This window comes from Equus przewalskii, chromosome 21, assembly GCF_037783145.1.
Source record: "Equus przewalskii isolate Varuska chromosome 21, EquPr2, whole genome shotgun sequence".
Lineage (NCBI taxonomy): Eukaryota > Metazoa > Chordata > Mammalia > Perissodactyla > Equidae > Equus > Equus przewalskii.
The window spans coordinates 27,121,361-27,136,661 of record NC_091851.1 but is presented as its reverse complement, the minus strand read 5'-3'; the positions used below and the strand labels follow the sequence as shown (position 1 = coordinate 27,136,661).

Genomic DNA, 15,301 nt, shown 5'->3' with positions numbered 1-15,301 from the left:
GGAAGAACTGATGTCTATCTCATAGGCAAACCAGTTACGTCATAATAATTTATTGGATACCTACTATTTATCGTAAACGTGCATCATTTCAAGTCCTTGGAGCAATATCACAAGGGTGGTTTTTATTGTCCCTGTTTTACAGATGAGGAAATTAAGAATCAGGTTTCATAACTTGCCATTGGGTGGAATTAGGGCTGAAAAACCCCATCCTTCCTGAATCCATTGCCTCTTCTTTCCCACCTGGAAATGTCCAGAGCCGAGATGTTGAAAGGAGTTGAATTGTACATAAAGCTGAGGTTCTTCGACAGGACAGATGAGACTCCCTTTGGAAGGGGCAGGCTCATAGCATTGTTACAGGTTTCCCTTTTTTTTTTTTAAAGATTGGCACCTGAGCTAACATCTGTTGCCAATCTTTCTTTTCTTTCTTCTTCTTCTCCCCAAAGCCCCCCAGTACGTAGTTGTATATTCTAGTTGTAGGTCCTTCTGGCTGTGCTATGTGGGATGCCACCTCAGCATGGCCTGATGAGTGGTGCCATGTCTGTGCCCAGGATCTGAACCAGTGAGACCCCAGGCCACCAAAGCAGAACGCTTGAACTTAACCACTTGGCCACGGGGCTGGCCCCCGTTACACATTTCTGAATCCCAGTGTCAAACATCTCTTGGTGTGACTATTTGGTATTTTATATATATGACATAATCAGCCTAGTGCTGTTAGGGAATCATTGGCGATCGGTCCTTTACTCAAAAACAAGAAGTTGTATTTTTTGATAAGTGGTGGCAGTCAAGTTTGGGTTTAGTTGTTTTTAATTTGATCTAACTTCAGTTATGGTTTGGATCCTAGGTTGAACCAGTTGAATTTGATTGCTGTTAATATTTGATATAATTTACCTAGAAGGAGATCATTTGAGAGAGGGTGACAGTAAAAGTCAAAGTGAGGAATTCCAGAAATAGTACATGTGTATTCCTGCCTAAAAGTGTGGAAACATTTATTTTCATCAAATTGAGTACCCCCTCCCCAAAAAAGAAAATTGGAATATAAAAAATTACATGTTCATTGTGAAATAGATAAGAAAAAAACAAAAAGTAAATGAACGCAAATCACCTGTTATTTCACCAGTATTAATATTTTGGTATATTTAGGATTTTTTTCACACATCAATAATCTTAGATATAAAAGAAATTGAGTTTTAGAAATATAATTATGAATCACTTTTTAATATTAAGGCTTAGACATAGCCTGGCAAAAATTCTTGATACTTTGGGTGAAGCTTTAATATAGTAACATGTTCTGCCCTCATGAAATATAACTTGTAGTTCAGTTCAGATACAAATAGAATGATGGCAAGTGTTTGTCACTGTTTGTTATGTATGTCACTGGTTTTGAATATAAAAGTTCTTTGTGTTCTAAAGAAGAAAAAACCATAGGCCCTGTTTTTCCCCCCTTCCAGCACTCATGAATGCTTTTCTACCACCCTGTTCATCTGTCTCTTTGTTAAAGGCTTGTGTGATGCTCTGGAGACTGGGGGAAGCCAGTCACAGGCTGATAGAAGGCCTGGGACGTAGGTACTGCGATGATGTGAGAGGTCTAGAACGGCCTGGTTGGCCTGAAAGCTTCCGAGAAACCATTGGGCATTAGAGACAAAACAGAGCAAATCTAACACTGACACTGTCACTAAATGGAAAGACATTTAGCTGTGGCATTGGTGTTTTCTGTTAGCATAACTGTGGTGAGAGATTGACTGAAGCCATTTAATCAGGACTTCCTTCTGATCTCTACCTTGCCTCAGAAAAATCTTCAAGAAATCTTTGGTGATATCACAGGAAGTTATCTTAGCATCATCAACCAAGCTTACAACTTTAGTCTGAACAGCCTTTCCCCTCTCTGTATTCTTTACTAATCAACTATGTGGGTTTTTTCCCCCCATTAATTGAAAGAGTAATTAAAAGGGTACCATTTCTCTTGGTTCCTTGATTGTCCTGAGTGATTTCATTGCTGTTTAGTTCCTCTGAGGCAAACAGCAGTTATATTTGGATTTAAGAGTGACAGGGGAAGGTGTGAGTAGAGGTGACATCCTTAGAATTGAGGAGAAAGGAGCCTATTGCCGGTTGAAACAGTGAATCAGCAAGCTTATTGTCCATTTATCTCCTTCAGTGCTGCTGAATTCTCCTCTCCTTGTGAGACTGTTTAAAAGTTTGGAATTAGAGCTGAGAGAGATGCTGTAGCTTCTCTGTGTATATGATATATTGCTTTTAAAAAATAACACTTATCTTGTGTATAATCAGAAGCAGATTTAGAAAATTCAGAAAAGTATAAAAATAAAGATTACCTATAATCCTGCTATTTAGAGATAAGCATATTTTATTCTATTTCTTTGCAGTTTTTACTTTTATATTCTGGTTATCAAAAGAGTACATGCTCATAGTTGAATATTTGGAAAGCACAGAGAATTATAAAATAGCTAGAGAAAAACTCGTAACCCTGTAACCCGGGGACAAACATGTTAATATGTTTAGTGTTGAGATGTGTGTCTGTGTGATTTTTATACAATAATTTTTTGATTTATATGGTTGGTCACACGGTATACAATTCTGTATCCCCTTTTCTGATTTAATATTAGAACACAATCTCATTTCCATGTCGTTTTAAAACTTTCATAAAAATAATTTTTAGTGGCTGCCTGTTATTTCATCATGTAGCTATACTATAACTTAACTATTCCATTATTTGGGGAAATTAAATTGCCTATATGTTCAGTTCACTGAACATTTTTGTGAATAAATTTTATCTACACTTTGGATTGTTTCCTTAGATGGTTTCTTGGAATGAGCGTATTTAAGGCTCTTGGCATACTTGTCAAATTGTGTTCCACTTCCACCAGCGGAGTACTCACTAAATATTAATGGAGTGAAAAGCTGCTATCTGCCAGGATATATCATTCCTATAGAAGAGGTTGATAATGGAGTGAACTCACTAGAATGGAGTTCTTGCTCCTAGGATAATCCAGGCATGGCCGAGGGATGAGTGGTTTCATTGCTGGCTGTTTAATGCAGTAGCTCTTTAGAGGACTAATTTATAGAACCATCTGTGAGGGCTGGTTTTTAGTACCACAATTCGAATGTATGTATGTGACTCCTTTTCTAAAGGAGTTTAAAGAGCTTTAAACTCTTGCAGATCACTTGATGAATGGACATTGTTACAAAATAAGAATTAAGTGAAATAAAGATGCTGAAAGTCCCTTTCACAGAAAAGAGGTTTTTGGGGAGAGCTGGGGTTCAGCCACCTGCTGCAGTCTGTGTTAGAGAGCTCGATCAGTTCCACAATCCTCCCCTAGCCTTGAGGAATGTAAATGTGCCTCCAGTCCACCTTTGAGCCTCTTGTCCCACTGCTTCCCTTTGTATACCCACCCACCCCCAGGAAGATGGAATTATTGCTTGACCGACCAGCACTTCTGCTTTGTGCTCTTCCTTTCTGATGGCTTTTGTTCACAGTTCCTCCCCTTGAGATGCCCCCCACCTTTTGGGTTGACTTTGTTGTTGTTTTGCAGAGGAGTGAAGGGGAGGTTGATATTAAGTTCTAAGGATACAGGTGACTTCATTCTCATTTAGGGGGAAAAATCTTATGGAAAAAGCTACAGTCCTTTTTATCACCACTCCCAATCTCAGTTCCCTTTTCCTTTGTCACTAGAGAGTTTATTTCTCAGACAAGCTCTGTCACATCGTAGGCATGATGGCTGCCAACTGCCCGAAACACATCCTTCCAGCTTAGCAGCCTTACTGTTAAGAGAAGATCTTTACCTGTAACTCTAGGGAAAAGGCCAGGAGAGGACTCTTGTTGGTTCAGCCTGGGTCACCTGTATGGTGGGGGCGGGGGGAGGGGGCTCACTTGCACATCCCTGGACCGCTCACTGTGGCTGGAGAGTGAGGTGTTTGAATTGGCCAGACCTGGACCCCTTCCTATCTAGACTTTCCTAGAGAGTGCATGTTCTGAAGGTGTTCTGGGCTGTTGCTTTGGGTTAGTCATTCACTTTTTCTCATTGTTAACTAAGGCTATATGAGGAAGATATTGGAGTTGGCTTTGAAGGAAGAAAAGATAGATTTTATGTTGACGTATTGCAAAAGAAGCTTTCAAATGAAGAGCATGATTTATGAGAAGGCTGAGAGTTGTGGGTGGTTGTAAAGTAAAAGATGTCTGAAGGGGTGTGAACTAGTGAACTAGGCTGACAGAAGTAAGAGGTAAGAGGGGAGACAGCTGAGGCTAGAGTCAGGGAAAACGTATTAGAGAACTTTCAAAAGGGAACTGATCTACTGATAGGCAGAAGGCTGACTCATTGTGGAGGCAGATTCTTTTACTACAGGATTAAATGAGGTTATGCAAATGAACTTTTATACCACTACACAGAGGTAAGGTAGCAGGGGCATTACATCAAAAATTCCTGGGGTGCCGGCCCCGTGGCTGAGTGGTTGAGTTCGCGCGCTCTGCTTCGGTGGCCTGGGATTTCGCCGGTTCGGATCCTGGGCGCAGAGATGGCACCACTCATCAGGCCATGCTGAGGCGGCGCCCACATGCCACAACTAGAAGGACCCACAACTAAAAATATGCAACTACGTACCAGGGGGCTTTGGGGAGAAAAAGGAAAAATACAATCTTTAAAAAAAAAATTCCTGTATAATAACAAAAACTATACCCAAGGCCTATATGGTAGTCTGCTTAATTAGAATAAAATTTTATACTAATACAAATGTTGGCATTTCCAAGAGTGTGTTGTCACAAAGTTTACCTATCTATTCCAGACTGGCCAGGGAAAGGAAGAAGTACTAGCAGGCATGAAGTGATCAAAATTTAACTGAGTTCAGAGACATGTGACAAGTCAGATTGTGCAATTCTGATGACAGCACATTTAGCTGAAGGAAGAAGACTCAGAAAAAAAAGGTGAAAGTTGATTATTATCAATTAATGGTAATATCCTACACTCTTAAATTCTTAAAAAGACTCTTAAAACTACATCTTTGATTAAGAGGGAGAGGCAATCCAGGATGGAGAAGTGTGTCGGGGATCAGTATGATTTCAGATTGTTTAATAAGCCTGGAGAGTAAAGGGATCGTGTTCAAGAAGTACATGGCCTTGGAGATGGTAAATAATCCAAGAGCGGTGGGAAGGATCTGTGACCAGAGCCTATTAGACACTACCTTGGGCTGTGCCCTCATTGTGTCATCACACCCTCTAGAATGCTGGGATGAAGGGTGGGTAACTGGAGAAGCAGGCTGTGAAGCAGATGGTAGTTGACTGAAGCAGAAGGGTGACCATAGCATCACCCCTGCAGTGGCCTGACCAGTGAGTCAGCTCCGTAGCCAGGGTCTCTGCACACTCGTCTCCAGATAAAGACCTGTTCAAGCTATTCACACACAGGGTCACCAAGGATATATTTACAAGTCCACATGAAGGTGAGTGTCTCTTTTCATATGCTGTGCTCTGCTAAGAACATTTTCATTCACATACTTTGAAAATGAAGAAAAACTAGAGGAGACACTGACAACCAAGAATTGCTCCAAATAGGGCAGAGGGCTTAATGAATAGGGCCTGGGACTGTTGGCCCTTTGATACTTTGGCTGTTACACAATTTGGGGGCATGTCATGGGAAAGTAGGGGCTGATTTCTCCCTAAAAAGTTGAAATTTTATGAGCCAATTTTAACTCTGAATTTCGTCCGGCTTATGAAGTGATGACATAGTAGTTACTTTGCCCTATTCTTTCATCTACTTGTACTGTATTCTCTTCTGCACCATCTGTTATATCTCTCATTTCATCATCCTTCTCCTGAACTTCCCTCACAGCTCACTGTCCCCCCCCAACTCCACCCCTCCACACACACACTGTCCCCACCAATTACCAGGCCTTGGGGTTCCTGCTAACCTTAGGGCGAGAGTGTAAACTGGTTTTTCCCTCAGTTCTCAGTAGCACAGCTGAGGCCAAGCTGGAATATTTAAGCAAGACTCTATTGAAGGTTTAGATATGACAAAAGGAAGGCTCCAGAAACTAGATTGTCAAGATGACAAATTATTGCACATTCTCTTCAGTTTGGGTTCTCTTGTAGTGTCACCCATCTGGCAGGGGCTGGCTTCTCCCTCTCTCCGTCTTTATTCTTTCTTTCTCTCAAGAAATAAAACATGAGAGACATCGAAGCCTCCTCAAGTTCCCTTTCTGAATCTGTCACTTCCTAGAAGGAAACAAATCCTCAAGTTAGTGTACCTTCCTTTTCCTCCATGTTGTTACACTTTATATGTGTGTAAATGTACACAATCTATGTAGTGTTACTTTTTTACTACTAAAGTGATGAATGTATTATATACATATCCTTCTGCATTTCTACTCAGCGTTGTGTTCTCAAGATTTTCTCTGTGTATTAATGCTTATAGTTCTAGTTCATTTTTATCTGTATTTCATTATATGAATGTCATAATTCACTTACCAGTTTATTGATGAATATTTAAGCTATATCCAGTTTTTTTGACATTATAAATAAGGCTGCAGTGTACCTCTCTGTGCATAACTTTTTTGTGTGTGTGACCATGTTTGAGAATTTCTTTCAATTATACCTAAAAGTAAAATTGTGGAAGGATAGACACCTCTTAACTTTGCTAGAAGTTACCAGATTGTTCTCCAGAGTAGTAATTCCAGTTTGGATGTCTACCAACAGTGCGTGAAAGTTCTTATTTCTCTACATCTTGGCCAACACTGGTGTTATCTGACTTTAAAATTTTTGCCGTTCTAGTGTGTGTAAAGACACACCTCGTTGAATTTTCACATTCCTGACTGCTAATAGAGTTAATTCTTCCTCAATTTTCTATCACAGCATCCTATTTATTTCTTTCATAGCACTTATTACAAGCTAATATTATAGGTTGGTCGATTGGTGTGTTTATTGTCTGCCTCCCTGTCTAGAACATAGTCTGTGTGAGAGCAGGGGTCACATCTCTCTTGTTCACTGTTTTATCCCCAGAGTTCAGTCGAGGGTCTGGTAGTAGGGGTTCGGTAAATACTGTGGCGTTTAATGACTGAGCATGGTGGTGGTGGAGGGGGTTCCTCAATAAGTCAGACATTACTACAAGAGAAATGCTCACACAGTAACAGAAATTTGTGTCCTTGTATTCCTCCCACCCAAACCCTATGCTTTATTTCATAGCCGGTTCCCAGTACTTAATTCTCTCCTTCATTTCTTACTTTTTTTCAAGCCTTTGAATAGGCTTGAATAGGAGGTAGCAGTAATAGAGAATAGCAGAGTTACTGATTCACTTGTGGTTTGCTTTGATAGAGATGTCTGCTCCAGCCTGGGGCCTGTGATTTGAGATACACTGGTGTTCAGTTAGCCTAAGATTGTTCTGTGTCCCAAATCAGAGAAGAAACCAAAGCACTGATGAGGTTCATTATTAGATAGGAAATTAAGTTGGAAGCCCTTTGCTTTTGTTAGGGTTCTTTTTTTTTCTTTTAAAGATTGGCACCTGAGCTACAACTGTTGCCAATCTTCTTTTTTTTCTTTCTGCTTTTTCTCCCCAAATCCCCCCAGTACATAGTTGTATATTTTAGTTATGGGTCCTTCTAACTGTGGCACATGGGACGCTGCCTTAGCGTGGCCTGACGAGCAGTGCCATGTCTGCACCCAGGATCCGAACTAGCGCGAACTTAACCACTCAGCCACGGGACCGGCCCCTGTTAGGGTTCTTATTGCTAAGAGTTAATCTTGTCTTACCTACTGTGAGGCTTTCTGAGGTAGGTGTGGACTTCGTCTGCAAAAATTCGCTGGGCTAAGCATGATAATTTTTTATTTTTGAGAAATGTAGACATTGAAGAAGACTGGAATAAATCTGAATTAACTTTTCTACAGTCTCTTTTTTTTCTACCCAACCATTCTTATTGCTGGTCCCAGCAGCTCGAGTTGCATCCTGTTCCAGCTTTATTCAGTTCTTGAGCTCGGCTCTGGCTATAATTTAAACTTTACTCATTGCCTTGGTTAGGATCCTTTGGGGTGCAGGGAACACACATGCTCAAACTGGTTTAAACCAGAGGCAATCCAGGGATATCTCACAACTTAAGAGCACACACAGCTAGAAGCAGGAATTAGAGCAGTGGAAATGCCTACTGTAAGCTTCCAAGTTTACTTCTCTTTTCAAGAGAGGAACCAAGCCGAGGATAGAATCTTAGTCCCAGTTACAAATTCTCAGGGAGGGCTGCTGACCCAGCATGGACCAGATGCCCACCTGACTCCCGCAAGCCCTGGCCATAAGGTTACAGTCCACAAACATGGCAGCCAAGAGCCGCCCTGTGATGGATGGTTCACAGAGAAGGTCAGCTCCCAGGAGAGGGGAGAGATTTTAGGCAGATACACCCTTGGTCTACTGAATTTATCAGTTGCTGAACGTGAGTTTAGAGGCTCCGAAGCCTCTGGCTTTTTACCCAGTAACTTCTTTATATCTTCTGCTTCCTTAACTTTTCTTTCCCCAGGTCTTACCCGGCTCCCTACTCAACTTGCTGATCTTTCCATAGCCAGTTGCAAATATATTCTCAACAGATCCCTGACTTTCCCTAGTTAGGAAAGTGAGCTTTGTGGATAAGAAGGTGTATTTTTCCTTCATTTATTTGTTTGCTTGTTTATCTGGAAGGAATTAGAAAGTAAGAATATTCTGTATAATAGAGCATCTCTGGTATGCTTAGACTTCAGTGATGTGTTCTGCCCCAGATAGTGGGAAATAGCGGTAAATCAGGTACTATGAAACTTCTGCAACCTGGGAGGTCCATTGTGCCTTTGCTGAGACCTTACGTTCTCTTGTTACAGGAACATGACATAGAAACAACTCATGGTTTGATCCATGTCACTGTAAGAGGCCTACCAAAGGGAAACAGACCAGTTATTCTGACATATCATGACATTGGCCTCAATCGTATGTATTTGATTTTATACCTTCTCTTTTTATTATAATACTTAATATTTGTATATTTAACAAAACACCCACACAAGAAATCCTAGTATCTAATAGAGCATAGGTTTTCTCCTTGCCTTCACCTTCTCTCCTCATTGCTGCATATGTTAATGGCATGGTTCAAGTTCCCTGGAGAATGCGTTTTGGGGGGTGCTGGAATCATATCTTGCCTTTGTGTCATATCTGCTAAAGGACTGAAGATTATTTGATGAACTGGTTAGGAAAGTAGAACTGAAATCAGTTTCTTTTTTTAAGTCTACACTTCTTTGGTTTTTCCATAGTTTAGGTTAGAAAATCCAGAGTTTGCACTTAATTTTGTTGTCAGCCCTTCAGTGAATTCTTGCTATAGTCTGTCATCGGTGACTTTAAGTGGACCTTTCTAGACAGACTTTCTAGATAAGACTCTGGCCCTGGCCACAGGCATACAGAGTCTGTCTACGTGTGTTTTCTCCCGTGCTGCCCTGGCTTTCAGAGATGGCCCGCATATGAAGCTACAGACTAGCGCTGGAGCTTTTCTCACCGCCTTAGCCTGAGGAGTGACTCAGAAGTGGTTAGACGAGCAGGGTAGAAAAGGGAGCAGAAGCCCCTCCCTGCACCCCAGCAATTTTGCCAAGAGACAGTCTTCCACGTGGTGAATGTAAGCAGCCCAAGATATTCTCTCTAGCCAGGTTCTTGGGATATACTCAGCGTCTGTGTCAGATATGCTAACTAAGTGCGTGAGAAATGACAGCCTTGTGGATGTAAGGTGATTTTGTGCAATACTAGGATTGGTTTCCACTTTGTAGACATTGCGTAGAATTGACAATCGGTTATCATTTGCAAGTCATCGAGATGTCTGGTATTCAGCCTTTAGGGCAGCTTGAATAAGACAGGTTGTTCAGACACCTCCCTTTAGTGGAGCAGTGATTAAAAGGGAGTGAAAGAGGACGAGGATACGCAGTTGGTTGAGTAGAAGAAAATTGGGGAGAAATAGAGAGCCTGTAACTTAGGAGTATTTTTACTCTTGCAGATAAATCCTGTTTCAATGCGTTCTTTAACTTTGAGGATATGCAGGAGATCACCCAGCACTTTGCTGTCTGTCACGTGGATGCCCCAGGCCAGCAGGAAGGTGCACCGTCTTTCCCCACAGGGTAAGGCCACAAGCAGGATCTTCTGGAAGATAGGCACTCCCAAGAGCTCCAGTGGGAGAAGTAGCCTGTGGTTCCCTTCCCACTTGGTTTCAGCACAGCCTACAGGTTATGCTTATCAACCGACCATCCTCGTATTTTCTCTCCCTGCTATGAGAGGACTGTTAGGTACAGTCTGTTGAGGAAAACTGCATGTTTTCCCATTTCCAGGAATGGCTCTCCTTAGATGGGAGTCTGTTTCCCTGTAATTACAAGGCACGTGCCTGGAACACACACTTCTTGCCTTTTCTCTATCCCCTTCCTCATGTGTTTTAAATCTGTTGTTTTTGTGCCCCTTCCTGCATCTCCCAACCACCTAGGTCCAAACTCAGATCCCCCTGAGCTTCTTGGGAGCACTGCCCCATCCCTGCCTCCCAGTCTGGTGGCAGGTATTTGAATGTCTGTGTAACCATTTATTCTGAGAAGCTCCCCTGTCAGGTAGAGCTGCATTTTGACCGGACTTGGAGCTCTTGGCTTCATTCTGAGCCTGCTTCGCGTGGCGGGTCCACAGTCTCCCTCACTCCTCCCTGGACAGAGGGGAGATTGAGGGGACCGTGGGAGGAGGAGTGAAAGCACAAGCTGTGGGATGCTAATGCTTCCCCTGACCTTGACTCATCTCCAGAGGTGCCCTTGCCAGTGACTGCTGTGAAATAGACCTTTGCAGACGAATAATAGCTCACCCTTGTATAGTACTCAAACGGTATTCCAGACTCTACATTTATTAACTCATGTAACCCTCACAACCCTATAAGATAGGTTCACTATTATTCCCATTTTACAAATGAGGAAACTGAGGTCCAGAGATATTAAGTAACTTGGCCAAGGTTACATAACGATTAAGTAGCAGAGCTGAGATTTTAACCCAGACCGTCTAGCTCTAGAGTCCATGTCATTGACTATGTCTGAGCTGGTCTGTCTCTCAAACACAAATTGGCTAGCGACCAGTTTATATTCAACAAGATTTAGATCCAGTTCCTTTTTTCTATTTTGTGCACAGATGGCTTAAGAGCGCTCTATCGCTTAAAGTGTTTCAAGCAGAGGCAGGCTGACTTGCCTGTCAGATGTAGAACAGATCCTGCCTCATTTATCGGAGGGTTGTCCAGCGATCCCTTCCATCTTTGACTCTGTAATCTCTGTGGATGCTCCCTGCTTTTCTTGGATTCCTAGTCTGAGTCTATTCCTGAGCTTGCTTGACCATCTTAGGAGCCAGAGGTTCATATCATAAACCAAATGCAAAAGCAATAAAGTAACCATGTTATCCTGTGCCCAAGTGAAATAAGTCAGCATTCATGATGAGGAGCCTGGGATTTGTGACTCTGTGCTTAGGCCCTGGAAAGCTTTGTTCACTTTTGCATTTAGCTGTCTAAATAGAAGCAGCAGACCAAGAGCCACTTCCTGAGTTGACTCTTACTGCTGGAAGTTTACTGAGCCTGTTCCCCAATTGAAGTGATTGTTAGGAATTGGGAAATACCCTGAGAGCCATATTACCTGTTCTTTTCAAATGGCTTCCTCGATCCCAGAGACTGCTCTTTAGGATATAGAAATATATAGGTTCTTTTACTTTCTTCTTAGCATGGTGGTTGTAGAGAGTCACATAACATGCCACCATCATTTCCAGACACCTTTGAGTCTTTGGTAAAGGGAATGCGTTTGTCTAAGAAGCCTGTGCTTTTCTAGCTGGTCTAGTGATTGGGAAATGTGGGTGCATTCTCATTCAGGAGATATCCTTCTGGATTTCAGGTACCAGTATCCCACAATGGATGAGCTGGCTGAAATGCTGCCTCCTATTCTTACCCACTTAAGGTAGGTTCATTCTGCAGCTCTTTCACACAGTTTTTATTCACTTTCTACTGTGTGTCTGATCTAAGGGGTATGATGGTGAGCAAAACAGAATAGGCACTACCCTCATGGAGCTTACATCTTCTTGGGGGAAATAGTTGACAAGCAAACAAATCATCACAACTAAAGTGCTATAGAAGAAGTCAGCGGGGGTGTTGTGTTAGAGAATAAGGCCAGGATCTACACAGATAAGGTTAGTTGGGAAATGCCTCTCTAAGAAGCTGTCGGCTGAGACTTGGATAATTAAAAGGAACTACCTAGACGGAGAGCCAGGGCAAGAGGGTTCCAGACAGAAGGAATAATGTGTCCAGAAGTCCTGGACCAAATGAGCAAGTGGGAGAAGGGCATGTGGTGAAATTAGAGAAATAGACAAAAACTAGGTTTCATAGATCTCACAGATCATGTTAGAATTTGAGATTTTATTCAAATGACAAAGAACAAACATTGAAAGGTTTTAAGCAGGGGAATAGTATTCATTTAGTCATTTAAAGTGATCACTGGGGCCAGCCCAGTGGTGCAGCAATTAAGTGCCCACGTTCCGCTTTGGCAGCTCGGGGTTCACCAGTTCAATCCTGGGTGTGGACATAGCACTGCTTGGCAAGCCATGCTGTGGTAGGCGTCCCACGTATAAAGTAGAGGAAGATGGGCATGGATGTTAGCTCAGGGCCGGTCTTCCTCAGCAAAAAGAGGAGGATTGGCAGCAGATGTTACCTCAGGGCTAATCTTCCTAAAAAAAAAAAGTTAAAAATAATGATCACTGTAGCTATGTAAATTGAACATCAATAAAGCTGTTTAAATTTTTTTAAAAAGGATTACTTTAGCTGTGGAGAGAATAGGTTAGAGAGGAGTAAAAGAGGAAAGGCAGGGAGACCAGTTAAACTATGACAACAGGCCAGGCAAGAGATAATGATAGCTTGGTGCTGGGTGCTGTTGGGGGATGGAATGAAGTAGCTGGAGATAGATGGAAGTATTTTGGAAGTAGACTCTGTCAGACCTGCTGATGGGTTGGACGTGGAGGTGATAGGAGAGTGAGCTGTCAAGGACAACTCAGAGGTTTTAGTCATATTTCACTTAACCCTTAAAATCAACTTTTTTATTTTAGTCAAAAATGATAAGTGGTAATATCCTTGTTTTATAGATAGGGAACCAAGGCTCAGAAAGTTAAAGAAACTTGACCCAATTCTATATCCAGTAAGCATCAGAGCCATGATTTGAACCCAGTTGCATTCTTTCCGTTATGCCATGCTACCTCCACATGAGTTAATCCTGTCAGTGTTGGTGTGTCCCATTCACAGTCTGAAAAGCATCGTTGGAATTGGCGTTGGAGCTGGAGCTTACATCCTCAGCAAGTTTGCAGTAAGTACCTGGAGGATTAGTCTCGACACCCTGAGGCACTGCTTGGGTCACAGCTCTTATTGCTGTGTTAAGTGACCAGGTTTTCTTGCGGGTCTCATGTCAGTTTTCCTGTGAGTTCTGTCAGCTCTCTGCATATAGGTTTGTATAAAAGCCTTGCTTTGAATTTATAGTACCTGAAAAATCACAAATGAGGGCAGTACATCATCAGTAAAGAGTAATTGTTAGAGGACACTTATGATGGAATTTTGTACAGCCGTTAAAATTTTGTAAGAAGAGCTTGTAATGATATGCGATTTCGCATATCCTATAACGTCAACAACAGAGTTAGAATACAGATTCATGTAGTTTGTCGTAGTGATAGGAAAGGACTGGAAGGAAATACACCAAAGTATTACCGGGGATTGATGTTGTGTGGTAAGATCATAGGAGATTTTACCTTCTGTTTTTTTTTTTTTTTTTTTTAAAGATTTTATTTTTTCCTTTTTCTCCCCAAAGCCCCCCGGTACATAGTTGTATATTCTTTGTTGTGGGTCCTTGTAGTTGTGGCATGTGGGACGCTGCCTCAGCGTGGTTTGATGAGCAGTGTCATGTCCGCGCCCAGGATTCGAACCAACGAAACACTGGGCCGCCTGCAGCGGAGCGCGCAAACTTAACCGCTCGGCCACGGGGCCAGCCCCGCTGTTTTTTATCACTTCTCCGTTTCTTAGGTTTTCTACAGTGAGCATAATCAGTGTAATCACAGGGGGAAAAGTAAGTTAGAGAGTTTTGAGTTTACATAGAAATGTTCCTGTTGATTTTTCTTTAAGGAAGTGTTTTTCAGATGCCTCTAGGTGATAGGATAGTCTTCTGGGGGTGGTATCACCTATTCATATGGTTTCAAAAAAGAACCTTCAGGAGCCCCTATTGGGAACAAAGGTCTATGAGTGTGAAGTAGCCAGTCTAAGCCTCAGCAGCTGCTGATGCCGGGTAGCTCCAAGGGCACGTCCGCAGCAGGGAAGACCCGCCATGAGCTTAACAACTACAGAGACACCAGGTGCCTTCCTCTGCTGTAGAAATGAAAAGCATGTCTCCCTCGTAGATCCTTGTAAGGCAAGATCATTTGATAGCAATTTAAGAAACTGGTTTTCCAGATGCTAAGTCAGATTTAAAGAGCTCTTTCTCCAGATATCCTCCCTAGCACCTCTCTGAAATCTTACTTGCAAATCTGAGGCATTGAGGCATAGTAAGAATTGATGAACCATGCTGCAACATTTTTAGAAGAATACCGGGAGTGGAACTTTCATACTGTTGTCTTTGTCTCGTATTTCAGCTCAATCATCCAGAGCTTGTGGAAGGCCTTGTACTCATTAACATTGACCCGTGTGCTAAAGGCTGGATTGACTGGGCAGCTTCCAAAGTAAGCACCAAATCGTGTCCATTGGCTCATCGCTTGGTCCCTTCTCAGAATGGCTTGTCTGTCTTATTTTTGTTTTTTTCATCAAGGTGTATACAGTTAAGGGCAAGAAGTTTTAAGTATACAGCTTGACGAGTGTTTCTGTATGTAATCACCACCCAGTATACAGAATTCAGTATACAGAATATTTCCAGCTCTGAGGATTCCCTGGTGCCTTTCCCTTAATTAATACTTCCTCTCCTTCCGGAAATAACTGTCTGACTCTGACTTCTGTCACCATAGATTGGTTTAATCTATTCTTAAACTTCACATAAATGGAAGAATAGAATATATATTCTTTTGTGTCTAGCTTCTTTTCATTCGTCGTCTGTGAGTCTCATTCATATTGTGTGTAGCAGTAGTTCTTTTTAACTGTTTTGTAGTCTATTGTGTGAGTACACACAATGAGTTGTTTGTTTTTCGACTATTATGAATAAAGCTCCTGTGCGCGTCCTTTTACACGTCTTTCAGTAGACACACACATTCGTTTCTCTTGGGCCCGGACCTAGGAGTGGAACTGCTGGGTCAGAGGGCAG

General features: G+C 42.0%; 1 protein-coding gene across 19 annotated transcripts in view; it reads left to right on the top strand.

The window, feature by feature from the left end:
• The window catches only part of NDRG3 (NDRG family member 3), a 73,019-nt gene that overhangs the window by 27,151 nt on the left and 30,567 nt on the right, over window positions 1-15,301 (top strand). For 12 of the 19 annotated variants that reach the window (XM_070588327.1, XM_070588330.1, XM_070588334.1 and 9 more), the window contains 5 exons: window positions 8,828-8,933; window positions 9,982-10,102; window positions 11,879-11,941; window positions 13,273-13,333; window positions 14,643-14,729. In XM_070588327.1, coding sequence (XP_070444428.1) covers window positions 8,828-8,933; window positions 9,982-10,102; window positions 11,879-11,941; window positions 13,273-13,333; window positions 14,643-14,729 — 438 coding nt within the window. Of the gene's footprint in view, window positions 1-4,791; window positions 4,931-5,203; window positions 5,443-8,827; window positions 8,934-9,981; window positions 10,103-11,878; window positions 11,942-13,272; window positions 13,334-14,642; window positions 14,730-15,301 lie in introns of those variants that run through there. The other 7 variants (XM_070588339.1, XM_070588338.1, XM_070588337.1 and 4 more) reach the window with 2 other exon arrangements.